This window comes from Thermobia domestica, chromosome 12 (genome assembly GCF_964235325.1).
Source record: "Thermobia domestica chromosome 12, izTheDome1.hap1.1, whole genome shotgun sequence".
NCBI lineage: Eukaryota > Metazoa > Arthropoda > Insecta > Zygentoma > Lepismatidae > Thermobia > Thermobia domestica.
In genome coordinates, this window is record NC_137465.1 from 177,372,092 (window position 1) to 177,386,382 (window position 14,291).

At 33.7% G+C, this 14,291-nt stretch overlaps 1 protein-coding gene across 1 annotated transcript in view; it reads left to right on the forward strand.

Moving 5' to 3' along the window:
* The window catches only part of LOC145666858 (cilia- and flagella-associated protein 58-like), a 68,372-nt gene that overhangs the window by 13,098 nt on the left and 40,983 nt on the right, over positions 1-14,291 (forward strand). Inside the window, exons 6-8 of the mRNA XM_081734438.1 lie at positions 5,879-6,016; positions 8,546-8,807; positions 11,126-11,264. Of these exons, the coding sequence (XP_081590564.1) occupies positions 5,879-6,016; positions 8,546-8,807; positions 11,126-11,264 (539 nt within the window). The remainder of the gene's footprint in view (positions 1-5,878; positions 6,017-8,545; positions 8,808-11,125; positions 11,265-14,291) is intronic.

Genomic DNA, 14,291 nt, shown 5'->3' on the forward strand with positions numbered 1-14,291 from the left:
ATCCGTAATTTTTTCAAGAAAAATCTTTATCTTTCATGAATCTCCAGATAGAACGCTGCACAAATAACTCAATCGTATCTGGGTAATTATGGAAATTATGGTCCTGAAGCACTATTTTTAAAGTACAAGCACACATTCATCCTTTGATAATTTCCTATTAATTGTAAATTTACTTAACAAATTACATATTTAATAAGGTTTAAATCTCTTTTGAAAAATCACTTCTTACAATGTATTCACGAACCACATATTGGCCGAAGTACGGTATAGCGTATTGTATACTATGTCAATATGCTACTTTTGGCTCATCCAGTATAGTGTAATTTATAAAGTACTTACAAGTTCAAATGGATGTATCTCCTTAATCAGCATGAGTAGAAAGATACAATTTGTACAATGTATTCCTAATGTGTCTTTATTATATTAAAGATGCTTGGAGTGAGATAGTGTCTACATGTGTCCAATACAAATTAGTTATTAGTGATGTTTCTCCACCTTATTCTATATGGCTGCAATGAATGAAATGCTGGGCTAATACTATATAATAATCATATACTATTGATGCTTATCAATTTTATTCCAAGTAACAGTGACTGGGAAACAGTGGATATTGATCATTTCTAAATATTCCCAATCCAACAACAGTCCTGAGAGAGTGCACCGAGCATTTCAATAGTAAATTGACATCCGTACAGACTGAATAAAATCTGAATCGGATGTGGCAATATTTTTTTACGAAGTCCCATCAATTCACTAGAAAAGTATCACAGGAACTCCAGGTCAAGCACGCAAGTGTCAACGTGGACTGCATACTGATATCCACGTGGTTCTATACAAGATCCAGAGGCACAGATAAATGCTAGACAGACATTTCCTACTAGATTGTAAGCTCCAATTGACAACTAAAAGCTTGAAGTGCATTTCCTTCTGGATTGCTACGTGAATAAATATTTTTTCTTTTGAGGGGAGGAGGCAACAGAAGGTACTTACATCAGTGCGCTAGCGTACCGTCATTTTCAACATACAACTATGTTTCCTAACTGTGTCGCGACACACTGGTGTCTCGCACAGCCCAGTAGGGTACCAGTCGCGAAATTTTAGAATTTAAAAATCATTTAGCATATAATAATCAGTTAAAATCAATTTTGAGACAAACTGTATTAGTCAGTGCCTCCAGTGGCAGCGATAATGCTGAGTACTACATAGTCACTACTTCATAGAAACTTATGATTTTACAAGTCTCAATCGAGATCTCCGGTTCGATTCCCAGTGGAGAGCATCGAACACACTACAGTAATTCATATCTCACTCTCAACTGTATGTCTTGTCCTATTTCGTCTCGCTGCCAATAAAAGACTAAAATATAAATTAGTCAGCCAATTGTGGAAACGTTGCATAGGTCAAATTTGCCACTATCTCCACTTTCTGTATCATGTTGTTCTGTTTGAAACACTACAGTTACAAAATGTGGCATATCGTAAGATAAATATATCCGTGATATAAAAGGCAAAATGTTCCAGATACATATCTTAGAAATCTATACAAATAAAAATGAAAGTGACTATTTTTGTGACTTAATAACTCTTGAACCACCCAACCGATCTCGATCAAATTTTCAACATAGATGAAGTTCAGTCCTGAGATGGTTTTTATCATTTCACTTGACGGTGCATCTAGGGAAGGGGATATATATAAATGATCGAGAAAGGCCGATATTAGTGTCGAACCCATAGTTTTCAGGATCGTTGAAATGAACAGTGACACCTCCGATGCTGTTTAAATCCGAATTCAGCTCCGCAATTTGGAAGAGGGGGAGATATATAAAAATGATTGAAAATGGTCGATATCACAGAACTCTTCAGTAATAGTAAAAAGTGACTGGCTAACGAAACATATTACTATTTTTTCTAATTTTAACCCAGTGAAGCATATAATTTACGCTAGTCAGTGATAAGTATGAAATTCAAGTGGAATTCTTGGATTTTCAAAGATTTATGCTTCAAATTTCATGTTGTAATGTGAATCATAATCAATAATCAACATTCCTAGTTCTGTGGTTTTAATAACTATCTTTCCATAAAATATCTCGGTAATTTGAGAATAATCCAAACAAAATGACTGAAAATAACACGGTATTTTCCTTTCGGGCAATTTCTCATTAGTAACTGATGAGCCATTCCATCGTCACGGTCAGGACATTTACATTACATTTTTGATGCTCTAAAGTTGTATATTTCTAAAAGTATAAGATAAATTCTGAAAATGTATGATATATGAGCAGTACAGACTTAGGAGTATAAGTAGCTGATGTTTTCAGTATTTTTTCTGTTTAGAGTAGAAAATATTAATTCCTAAACGTCTGTCACGGGCGGGGACTAAAAAGAGAAGTGACTTTCGACACATCACGTGAATGTTACAAAACTCTGTGAATTCTTAGCCCAAAGTATTTTTATTTAAACGGAATTGTATAAATGATGAAATTTTCCAACAAACTTCACATAAGAGAAATTTGCCAAATATTTGTATTAATTAAAAAACTAAACTTTACCGTCTCACGGGCAGAACACATGGATATCACCGTGGCGGGACATCGTATGATTCAACACACAAAATCTCAATAAGAATAATTTCTAAAATGAAATTAAATCAAAAATGAGACAATTTCTTCTGTTATGTTGTAGCATTGTATACAAATACTTCTAACTTACTTTACTTGAGGCTCGCTTTCATCACACAAAAATAATATTATGTAGTACATTTATTTCAAACCACCTACTATTTAGAAAATGTTTTTACTTGTTCATTTAAATCCACCTTGTAGGGAAATTCGTACAAAACACCGTGTCCTATAGTATATAAAATAGGTACTGGTATTATATAGATTATTTGATCGAAATGCATGTAAGACACATCTTCTTCAACAGTCCTGAAAACTTTACTGAATCTCTTACGGTTTCCACACAAATTATTTTAGCTTTTCGTCCTCTTCCACTGGGCTTTGGGCTTTGTGCGACGGCTGCATACCTGTATGTTCTCTTTTTCTTTCTGCTAGAGAAAAATTCCACAAATAAAACTGTTCCGTGTATCTTCAACAGCTGGCCTAACACAAGCCTTGTTACAGAGCTCCTCCGTGACTAAGTAATTAGCGTACGCGCCTTTGGCGTGAGAGATCCGGGTTCGATTTCCGGCGGGAGCTCGTGTGTTTCGAATTCCACGTTAATCAGTAGGTCCACGTCTCATATAGCCACTGCTGCTGGACGGGACTTCAAACTTAAATCAACAACAACAACAAGCCTTGTTACCATCCAAACCTAAGTCATCGCTCAGGGTAGTTTCATGACTTTCGGAATCATCATTTTTCAGAATCTAAATAAACGCTTGTTAGGAATTTGAAGACCTTACACGGATGAAGCTCTGATATAAAAGTTCGACCAAGAATCAAATTTTCGCTATCAAATCCCAGAAAAAAATGTTTTGATTAAATTGCAGAGCACTTTTCTATCTTTTATTGAGAATTTCTTTGTTTTCTTCAATTTCTTCTGATGGTAATAGTAAAACAGATACATCTTAAAACGAAGAACTTGAAGCTGCCATGAAATCAGCAGCACATTCTGCAATTACTTTTTTTTCTTCACGAAGTTCCATACTGGCCTTTTCGTCCGTACTCCAGTCCCATCCAGAGCTTCTTTATGGCTAAGAGGTTACCGTACGAGCCTTTGGGGGTGGGAGACCCAGGTTCGATTCTCACTGGGAGCCCATGTGATTCAGATTCCACGTTAATCAATAGGTCCAGTCTCATATAGCCTCGCTGCTGAAAGGGACTTAAAATCAACTCAACTGAACGCAACTACAATCCTATCCACTACTTCCTTGTAGCCAACAAAAAGGTGACGCAAATGGTACAGTCACGAAAGAAAGTATTCTTCAGTTCACAAAATTTCTTTTCCTAATAACTCAAGAATAAATTAACCTATTAGAGTACCGATTTTGGCAAGTTATCAAATTATAAATATTCTAAGGATAACGATAAAAAGATCCAAATTAATTCATTAGTTCCCGAGTTATTGGGAAAAGAAAATTTGTCAACTGTCAGATACTTTCTTTTCCGTGTGTACTATTTATATGACACTTGTTTTTCGTTTAAACATCATACTGACAGGAATAGATAATTCTCTATTTAAGTAAATAATGTTCATGCTTAGAAAACGTTATTTTAGTACACGGGGAATGATTTTCTATCAGCAATTAAATAATGTACACAAACTTTCCCACCAGTGGCATGCCCACTGTCACGGGCAGGTCAGGATTTCATGCTGAAAAAAATCGAAATATATATATTGTCAACTTCAGTCCAAAATTTTGTAGATGTGAAATGTGCGTGCAAATTAATACTTCTACTACGTACGAACCACACTCTCAAAATTAGTAATTCAGTACAATAACTTTTGAGTGTTTTCTGTCACGGGCAGGACATTCACGTTGACGTTTGTATTTTTAATGATATTATAAACAATATATATCCTATAAACCTTTTTCAACTATAGCTTATAGAAAAAAGAAGCATCTTGAACAGCTCGAAGTTACTACACCCAAACATGCACAACGTACCGTAAAATATTGCAGATAACAAGCTTAAAAAATTTTCTCCCAGCTGACATGTTACACATTAACAATTCAGACTTAAAATTTTACGTGAATTCGAAGTATAAATAAGTTTTTTTCTTTGTGAGAAAGTAAATTTGGTTCTATTTACTTCATATATATGTAAACAAGCACTGGTTTCGACAGTTTTTGAAAACTTGTGGTCAGGCTTAATTTCGCGTGGAATGGCTCTGATAGAACTCTGTTTTATGAGATTAAGAGATCCAAAGGAACAGTAATTATTGTCGCTAAAAAGAATATGCACTATTCACAAGTTGGTTTTTGTTAATCTCGGAACAGGCTGAATAATTTTATTTATTTATTTATTTATTTATTTAATTTTTGTGTGTATGCAGAGAAAACATAATTCTGTGTCCACATTTTCTAATATAATTCCATGTATTCCAAATTTTCCAACATAGTTCTGCGTATTCCAAATTTTCTAACGTAATTCTGTGTCCAAATTTTCTAACATAATTTTGTTATTCCACATTTTCTAATACAATTTGGTGCATTCCAATTTTTGTAAGATAATTTTGCCTATTCGACATTTTCTAATATAATTTTATGTATTCCAAATTTTCTAACATAATTGTCTGTACTCCAGATCTTTCAACAATTTTCTGCATTCTAAATTTTTTATCCTAATTCTGGGTATTCCAAGTGTTTTAATCTAATTATGTGTATTCCAAATTTTCTACCCTAATTCTGGCTATTCTAAATTTTCTAATATACTGTAATTTTCTATATTTTCTAACAATTCTTTATATTCCAAATTTTCTATCATCATTGTGTGCATTCTGAAATTTTCTAACATAATTGTGTGTATTCCAAATTTTCTAACAAATTTCACTGTATTTTCGAAACCGTATTTTCAATTAGTCAATTTGTTCGTTCGATATTGACGAAATAATATTTAGGCTATTTATTTCTATTCTGTATTAACAGTAAGTTGCATAAACAAATGTTTCAAATATGTATCAAGTATGAAAGATAAGTATAATTTTCTATCAGACCAATTGGTTTTAACTGATTTGACGAAGAGAATATCGAAAAGTTTTAACCAGTTTCCTTACATTTTTTTCTGTACTGATAACTCCAAAACGTTATTTTACTTTTCCTGAAAATCTGAGAAATAAGAATTGTTTTGCCTGTATCAGCGCTTTTTTATATGTACTATGCTAACTTGTTTTAGCTACACTCCTGTCAGCATACTTATTTTTTCTGTTTTTTCTAGGCTACAATTGAGCGTCTCAATAAGGAAGTTGAAGTATTAAATGGACGACTTCTTAAACTTCAGCAAGACACAGAAGCTCACGTTTCTACGATAGAAAGGTTGGCAACAGAAATGCAGCAGAAAGAAATAGAGCTGAAAGTTAGTCAATTGCTATTTATATCTCTATATTGTTACATTTATTTGATTAGTACTTCTTGCAAGTCAGGGAGACTATCTATCAGTCTGATAAGTGATGATTTCAGAAGATTTTCTCTCGGAAAAGTGTGTGTGTGGGGGCGTGGGGGTGGAGTGAATAGTAGTATTACGAAATTACTCAGAATTCACATTATATGGTCCCGGGGAAGAATTTTGTGAAATCACCACTGAGTCTGTTAACATTTTAGCTGATTACATGAGAAAAGGCAAAAAAATTAATATAATATATATTGAATAATTTCATTTTTTTCCATTGTGTTGAAATCTTTTTAGTATTTTTTTAAATCTTAACTGCTGATATCATCATAAGCTGGATAGTTATTTAAAATAGAAAATAACCATCCAACCTGCGATAACTTCAGCAATTAAGATAAAAGAAAATGTGAAAGGAAGGTGCAAAAATGGACGATAATACAAAAAGGGAATAGAGAAGACTTAATATATAAGACTAGCATAAATGATTCATTCATTTTGAAAAGGCTATATTTTCAAAAGTGTTACACGTACACACATGAAAGATATATGAAAAAACTCACCAAGTTTATACACCCTCTACAGAGGTTCACCAATACAATATGTTCCCCTTTGGTGACACGACGCACGTCCAGACGATACTTGACGTCTTTATCATAATCTTAATAATCATAATCATAATTTATTGCATTCGTTCATCGTCATACAACGAAATTGGACATGTCATTTATATATATACCAGTATACATAAACACACATACTATTATTACATATAGATTCTTATGGTTTCACTAATTTATTTACTATACATTTAATTTTACGTATACGAATTATTTTCTACATATTCTTCAACCGAGTAAAAGCAATGCTTACTTCTTACATGTTCTATATGTGGTTACCAGTTGAAATTATTAGATATTTTAACTCAGAGAAAGGTAGCAGTTTCTACATATTTAACTGTTTTATTATTTATTTTTATTATTGCATTGGCTTGATTACTTTTACCATTGTTAAAATTTAAGGCACATGTTTTATTTACATTAATAATTAGGTCATTTTTATTCACCCAACTTGAAAGTTGGTTCATTGCCGTTTGGCAGTTTGAAGCTAATTCGCATTCATCTTTCCCACTAACTATTATGTTTGTATCATCTGCATATAAAGTCACACATGAACTATTAATACTTTCAGAAAGATCATTTATATAAAGAAGAAAGAGAAGTGGTCCTAGAATTGATCCTTGTGGTACTCCACGATTAATACTTTTTTCTTGTTTTCCCTTCATTTACGACCTCGTACTGCCACACTGCTACACCCGATCGGAAAGATAATGGACTTGTGCTGAAACACAATACAAACTTGGTGAGTTTTTTTTTTTTTTTTTTTCATATATTTTTGATGTGTGTACATGTAATACTTTTGAAAATATAGCCTTTTCAAAACAAATGAACCATTTATGCTATCTTGTACAACGATCAAATATCATAAATCTTGTATGTATGTAAATTATGCAATGATTCTTCTTTTCTTCATAATAAAATTACGAGTTGTTGAGCTTAAAAGAAGAAAAAATCGGGAATGGTACAGTTTTCGTCTACAGCAGTGACTTGAAAAAACGGCTGTAAAAAAATAGTGGACGATTAAATTTATACAAAGAAAAATAAAAAAGAAAACTAAAATATAGAAGAAAAAACTATGTGTAATTAGATTGATACAGAATGCTTCGAAATCTATACTAGCCGAATAGAAGTTGTTCGAAAAAGTTGTTACAGTTATACTTGGAGTTAAGAAAATATAGATTCCTATTAAGATGTTTACTAACAGATATGCTAGTGTGAAAATGTACGTAAAATAACCTATAATATAAACATATTCTAACAAATTTCATTGAAAGTGCACTCTGCCAATCTAATTACGTATTATATGCTATTGTTGTACTATGTACAAAAACAAAAAAAAAATATTTCTATTTTATATAGTTCTATGTATACAGGATGTCTGATAGGCCACTCTTTATTTTTAGATCATTAAGTATGTATGTAAGTCTTACGAAAGGGAGTCCGTAAATAAATTTCCCCAGGCGACTATGGACAGAGTTGGAGAAGCAAGACCAAAAATAGCATGTTACATTAAAGATCAGGCGTACCTTTATTTTACCACATAAGTACCACGTACATTGAGACATTTATCATACCGGTCTATAAGCTTCAAAAACCCTTCCAGAAAAAATGCAGGACTCTGCATACGGAGAAAGCGTCGAATAACTTCTGTGAATTCAGCATTACTTCCAAAACGCCTTCCGCCAAGAGTCTTTTTTAAAGCCGGAAACAGATGCGTCACTGGGTGCGAGATCAGGACTGTATGGCGGATGAGTAAGACTGTTCGCTTTCCGGGGGAAAACGAGAGGGGAAACTTATTTTGGGACTTCCTTTCGTACATTTTCTAAATATACTTGAAGATAGTATGACTAACAGATATAGCTTTGTGCTTCCTTGACAGACAAAAGAAGATGATGTGTTAACCATGAAATTAGAGTTTCAGCGAATGGCAAAAGTTCGTGATACTTACATTAAGAAAATTCAAAATTTGGAAGAGCAAAAACAAGCATTAGAGAAGGAAAGAGAAACGCTCAGGCAAAAGATGGGTAATACAGAAAAAGAGATTGAAAATGCAAGAAAGTTGGCTGAGATGAATCGAAAGCGAATTGATGACTTGACGAGAGAACGAGATGTTCTTAACAAGAGTATAATAAGAGCAGAAGGTATGTTTAGTTATTACAGATGTCAAACCAAACTCGAAAATGTCCTAAATAGATATATAGGTTACTGTTTTGCTCTAAGTTATCATATATAAAGTATTTAGCTCAGAATAAGTTGCACATTTTAACAAGTAGCATAATCACATTTAGACCACGTGAAGAAGTTTGGTTTGTATAATGAGATATTTTCTCAATTATTTTTAAACCGGAAGTGGTAGTAGATTTATACCACTTCCAGTTTAATAGAAAGATTATAGAGTGCAGGTGGAATATATTCTTGGGATGTTTAATTGATTAGAGAAAACCGCTAACTGTTACTGTGTTCACTCTATTACAATCAACGTTAAAACCGGAAGTGGTTAATCACTACCACTTCCGGTTTGAATAAGGGGTTAAAAGAGAAAATGGTACCTAACGCTAAATTGATACCATAAAACCACTTCTCGCTATCTCTTAGCGTTTTTGCTCTATGTAGGGCAATATTGAAACCTGAAGTCGTGGTAGATCTCTATCGTTTCCGGTTTTAGTGCAGACTTAAGTTTGGAAATGAAATGTATTTTAAGAAGCTGAAGTGATTGCAGGAAATGATCCTCTCTCTATCTATTGCTGCCTCTACTCTATAGCGATCAACATTAAAACTGGAAGTGACAGAAAATGAGTCACTTCCGGTTTTAATAGAGAGATTAGAGTAGAGATAGAATATATTCTTGGGATGTTTAATCGATTGCAGAAAACTACTGATTATCCTGTATGATTTTCACTCTATAACAATCAAAGTTAAAACCGGAAGTGGCTCAATTTCTGCCACATCTGGTTTTAATACAGAGATTAGAGTGGGAATAAAATATACTATTGGGACGCTTAATTGGATACAGAAAACTGCTTTTTGCTATCTGTTATCGTTTTTGCTCTATATAAATCAATAATGAAACCGAAAAGTCTAGTGGATTTCTACCACTTACGGTTTTACTAGAAAGTTAAGGTTGGAGACATACTGCGTTCATGGGACGCATAGGCCTAAGCGATTGCAGGAAACCGCATTTCTCCATCTATTAGTTTTTTTGCTGTACAGTGATCAACATTAAAACCGGAAATGATTAATTTCTACAACTTCCGGTTTGAGCATCCGCTCCGAAAAAGAACCCTGTTCCCAACTTTTGACCCTCTATGTTTTCACCAAATTTGATAATGATTTGTGAAGTAGTTGTTGAGATGTTTTGTCTCCCGCAACAGATGGACAGGGTAAATATATAAAGGAGTTTCAGTAAACTATACTCTTTAAAAAGTTACATGTTTCTAAAAGTTTATTGTGTCAGATAGAACTAAATCCATGCAAATATTACTTCTGATGCCTTTTTACTCTATAACCTACTTCTATACTTGGAAATAGGGGGTGAACGAGCTGTTATGTTCTGTAGATTTTTAAGCACCAAAAACGGTGTGTAACCATTATAAAATTCAGTTGACTAATATTGAATACAGCTGTAGATCAAATAATTTTAGTCTAGCATTTGTGCTAATAAATTATGAAAAAACGTTGGTTAAAATTTTACTGAATGTTTCAGTGAATATGTCTTGTTAACTCTCATATAAAAAGTATCATCATTGCAGCGTATCGCATTGAAAGTTTCATTGGATTTAACTTTAAGAGTATAATATTTCTTTTAATTAAATTAACTTCATTCGTCTTTGTGTTCTTTTATAGTAGCCAAATACTTAATAGTTTTCAAATATTTCGGAAAGCAAGATGTGTTTCTTCATCACCAGAACAAGGCTTCTAATCAAACATATGATTGAAAAATTTCTCTTATCAACTTCTTATGAATTTACGTAAAAAAGGCAAATATTATTGAAGTAGGAATATTATGATACGACTATTTTAGTGTCGTGGGACAAAAATTCATCACATGTTGATTAGAATTAGCAGCCTTGTTCTGCTGATGAAGGAAAACTGTACTAGGTTTCGAAATATTTTTAAGCTAATAGTTAATGGGCTACTACAATAAACATGGAGGTGAGTAAAGATGATTTAAATAACTGTTCTCGACGTTCTATAAGTAATTGTATTGCTTATTATTGACATGATGGGAAAATCGATAAAGTTGTTCTAAAATAATGCCACAAATCATTGATATATTTTACAGCTATATGTTCTGAATATTCTTGACTTCTGCATATTTGGATCCTAAAGAATCAAGTGTAACAAGATAGATTGGAATAGGAAATCGTACTTTGTATCTGCTGAGTTCTATTGTGTACTTTTTCTCAATGTTTTCCACTAGAAAATACTATTATTGTTATTTTATTTCTTGTTCGTTTAGCATTAACACAGAAGCAAGATGCTGTCGTGAAGATGCAAGAACACCAGAAAAAGAATCTTGAGATTGAGATCGATCAATATAAAACTGAGGCTGTGAAACAGCGAACCATCATCAGTGCTTTGGAGAGAGAGCGTGACAAGTAAGTGCATTTTGTTGAGTTAGATCGCATTAGAACGAGAGGCGCGATGTCCATTTGAGCACTGAAGTCCCTAAATTAACTATTCTGCAATCATATACCAAGTATAACAAAACTTGTCGGTGGAAATATTTGACCTTCGGGCATTCTGTTTCAGTAGTGCTATGTGTTTGAGTAATTTGGAAGAGAGGTACAGTCTTACTTTCAAAGCTCAAATGGAAATCGTCCCTATATTTTATCTTTGATGATATATATTTCTATAAATGTGATCGTTAATTTTTAATATAATTCTCTTACTGTAAACAATAATATTTTAAATTAATTCACTAGCTGATTCTCAATGAAATTACCAAATTACCATTAGAATTGCATTTGTTTGTATGTAGATATAGTCTATTCGCACACAAAGTAGAATTATATATATATATATATATATATATATATATATATATATATATATATATATATATATATATATATGACATACAATTAAAGAAAGACTGAAGAAAGACACAGTAGTTGGATACTACCTGTAACGAATGAGGAAAGGGTGGATCACCAACTACTCTTGAAATAGATTGTACAGAGGGGATTTATTGAAACTCTCAATCTGCACGTTTTCATTGAATTTATAGATAATACATTAACTTTCATACAATGAAATATAAAGTGGAACCTCTGAGTAATGGACACCAATGGGATACGATTATTTGTCCGTAAATGCGATGTGTCCGTTACAGAGAGGCTACTCAAATTTAGATTATTCACAGTTCAGGCTGTAATTCTTTGCAACATACAGTAGCTATCATATATTAGTTATAAATGTTAATAAAGAATAATATCGGAATATTGTACACAGTGTTCAAAACATTTTCTTTCCCTTTCTTTTTCGAAACAGACTTGAAGAGAAAATATTCCTCTTTGGAATTTTATGGTGAAATAAACGATGTTTGTTCCTTTGTCTTTCAAGTTGCAAGGCAAGATGCGATCCCCAAGAGAAAGTGGAGTGAATTTGTTAGTGAAGGGAAGATGTTTAATAGGGGATGATAGGAGAAAAATAGAAAGAAATGCAAAGATCTTATTAAACGCTTGCAGGGACATGGGTTTAGAAGTAGATGCAGAGAAAACTAAATACATGGAAGTGCGTCGGGACCGTAATACGGCAAATTATGATGCGTTAAAATATTAAATAATACTTTTGACAAAGTGAATACTTTCAAATATCTAGGATCAATATTAAGAGACGAAAATTATATTCACGAAGAAATTAAATGTCGACTAAAAGCAGGGATTTCGTGTTACTATTCGGTCCAAAATCTCTTGTCGCCGGGAAATCTGTCCCTGTCGAGAAATTTGAAACTTAAAATATACAAAACGATAATCATGCCTGTTGTTCTGTATGGTTGCGAAACATGGTCGCTTACTCTGAGGGAAGAACATAGACTGAAAGTATTTGAGAACAAGATGCTGAGACGAATCTTTGGACCCAAGAGGAACGGGAATGGGGAATGGCGGAAACTTCATAACGAGGAACTACATAATTTGTACGGTTTACCCAACATTGTTAGGGTCGTCAAGTCTAGGAGGCTTAGGTGGGCAGATCATGTAGCTAAAATGGAAGAAAGTAGAAACGCTTTCAAAGTCTTGACTGGAAGACCAATCGGAAAACGACCATTAGGAAGACCTAGGTGCAGATGGGAGGACAATATTAAGATGGATCTCGCAGAGATAGGAATACAAAGTAGAAACTGGATCCGGTGAGAAGTCAGTGGAGAGCTTCTGTGGATTGAACCTCCGGGTTCCATAGGCCATAGAGTTAGTTTTTTAGGGAAAGTGTTTCGCACAGAATTCTTGGCCATACGATTGACTCTCCACCAGTGGCGTAACTAAAGGCTTGGGGGCCTCTCGCAAACAGTGTGGAGTGGGCCCCTTCTCTACGTCCCACGTTACGATTTGGGGCCCCCTGATGGTTTGAGGCCCCCCGCAATGCGGGGCCTGCGGGGTCCTTATTTACGCCCCTGCTCTCCACGATTGCTTTTATCCGCTTAAGGTTTTCCTAGGATTTTCACGAGAAAGCATTGCAGACAGAGAAAAGACTTTGAAATTCAACTTGCAATTATTCTGTCTGATGGTTCACCAGGTCATTGACTTATGACAAAGAAATTTTCTGGGAAAGAGATTTTCTGCCTAATATACTGTATCACAGATTTATTTTGAAATTACAGGAAGTATTTTCTGTGATAAAGGAATTTATACATTTTCTTTGAGCATATTTATGTACTTAAAAAAAGAAGAAAATGGTTAGAAATTAATTAGGATATGCAACGAAAGTAAATTAAACGAAGTTGCTGAACAAAATCCTACAGGATGTAACTCATATCAGAAAAAAAAAAACCCTGCTAGAAGCTAATTAGAACAGCAGCTAAATAAACTGAACAAACTTCATGATCAAAACCACAAAGGCTCTAAGCATCCCAGAGAAAATGTCTAAAGTAAACTAAACAACAAAGTCCCTGTACAAAACTCCAGAGAGTTTAACTGTACCAGAAAAAATGGCAGGAAGCCATTTAGGGCACAAGTAAATTTGGCAAAACCACAAATGCGTTCAGCGTACCAGGGGGGAAATGGCGAGAAGCTAATTAGAACATGCAGCTAAAGTAAACTAATCAGTCCCAGTCTAAAACATTGGAGAACTTAACTTACCAGAAACAATGAAAAGGAGCTAATTAGGATATGCAATTAAAGTCAACTAAACAAAAGTTCTAAATAAAACTCGAAGGGATTAACAGTCATAGAAACATGCCAAAAACCTAACTAGGACATCCAGTTAAAGTAAACTAAACAAGAGTCCTTCACAAAACCCCGGAGGGCTTAAGCATACCAGAAAAAAAATGGCAAAAAGCTAATTAGGACATGCAGCTAAAGTAAACTAAATAAAATTACTGCACAATGCTTCGAGGGGCTTAAGCATACCAGAAAAAATGACAGAAAGGTAATTAGAACAAGTAGCTAAAGGAAACCAAAGAAAGC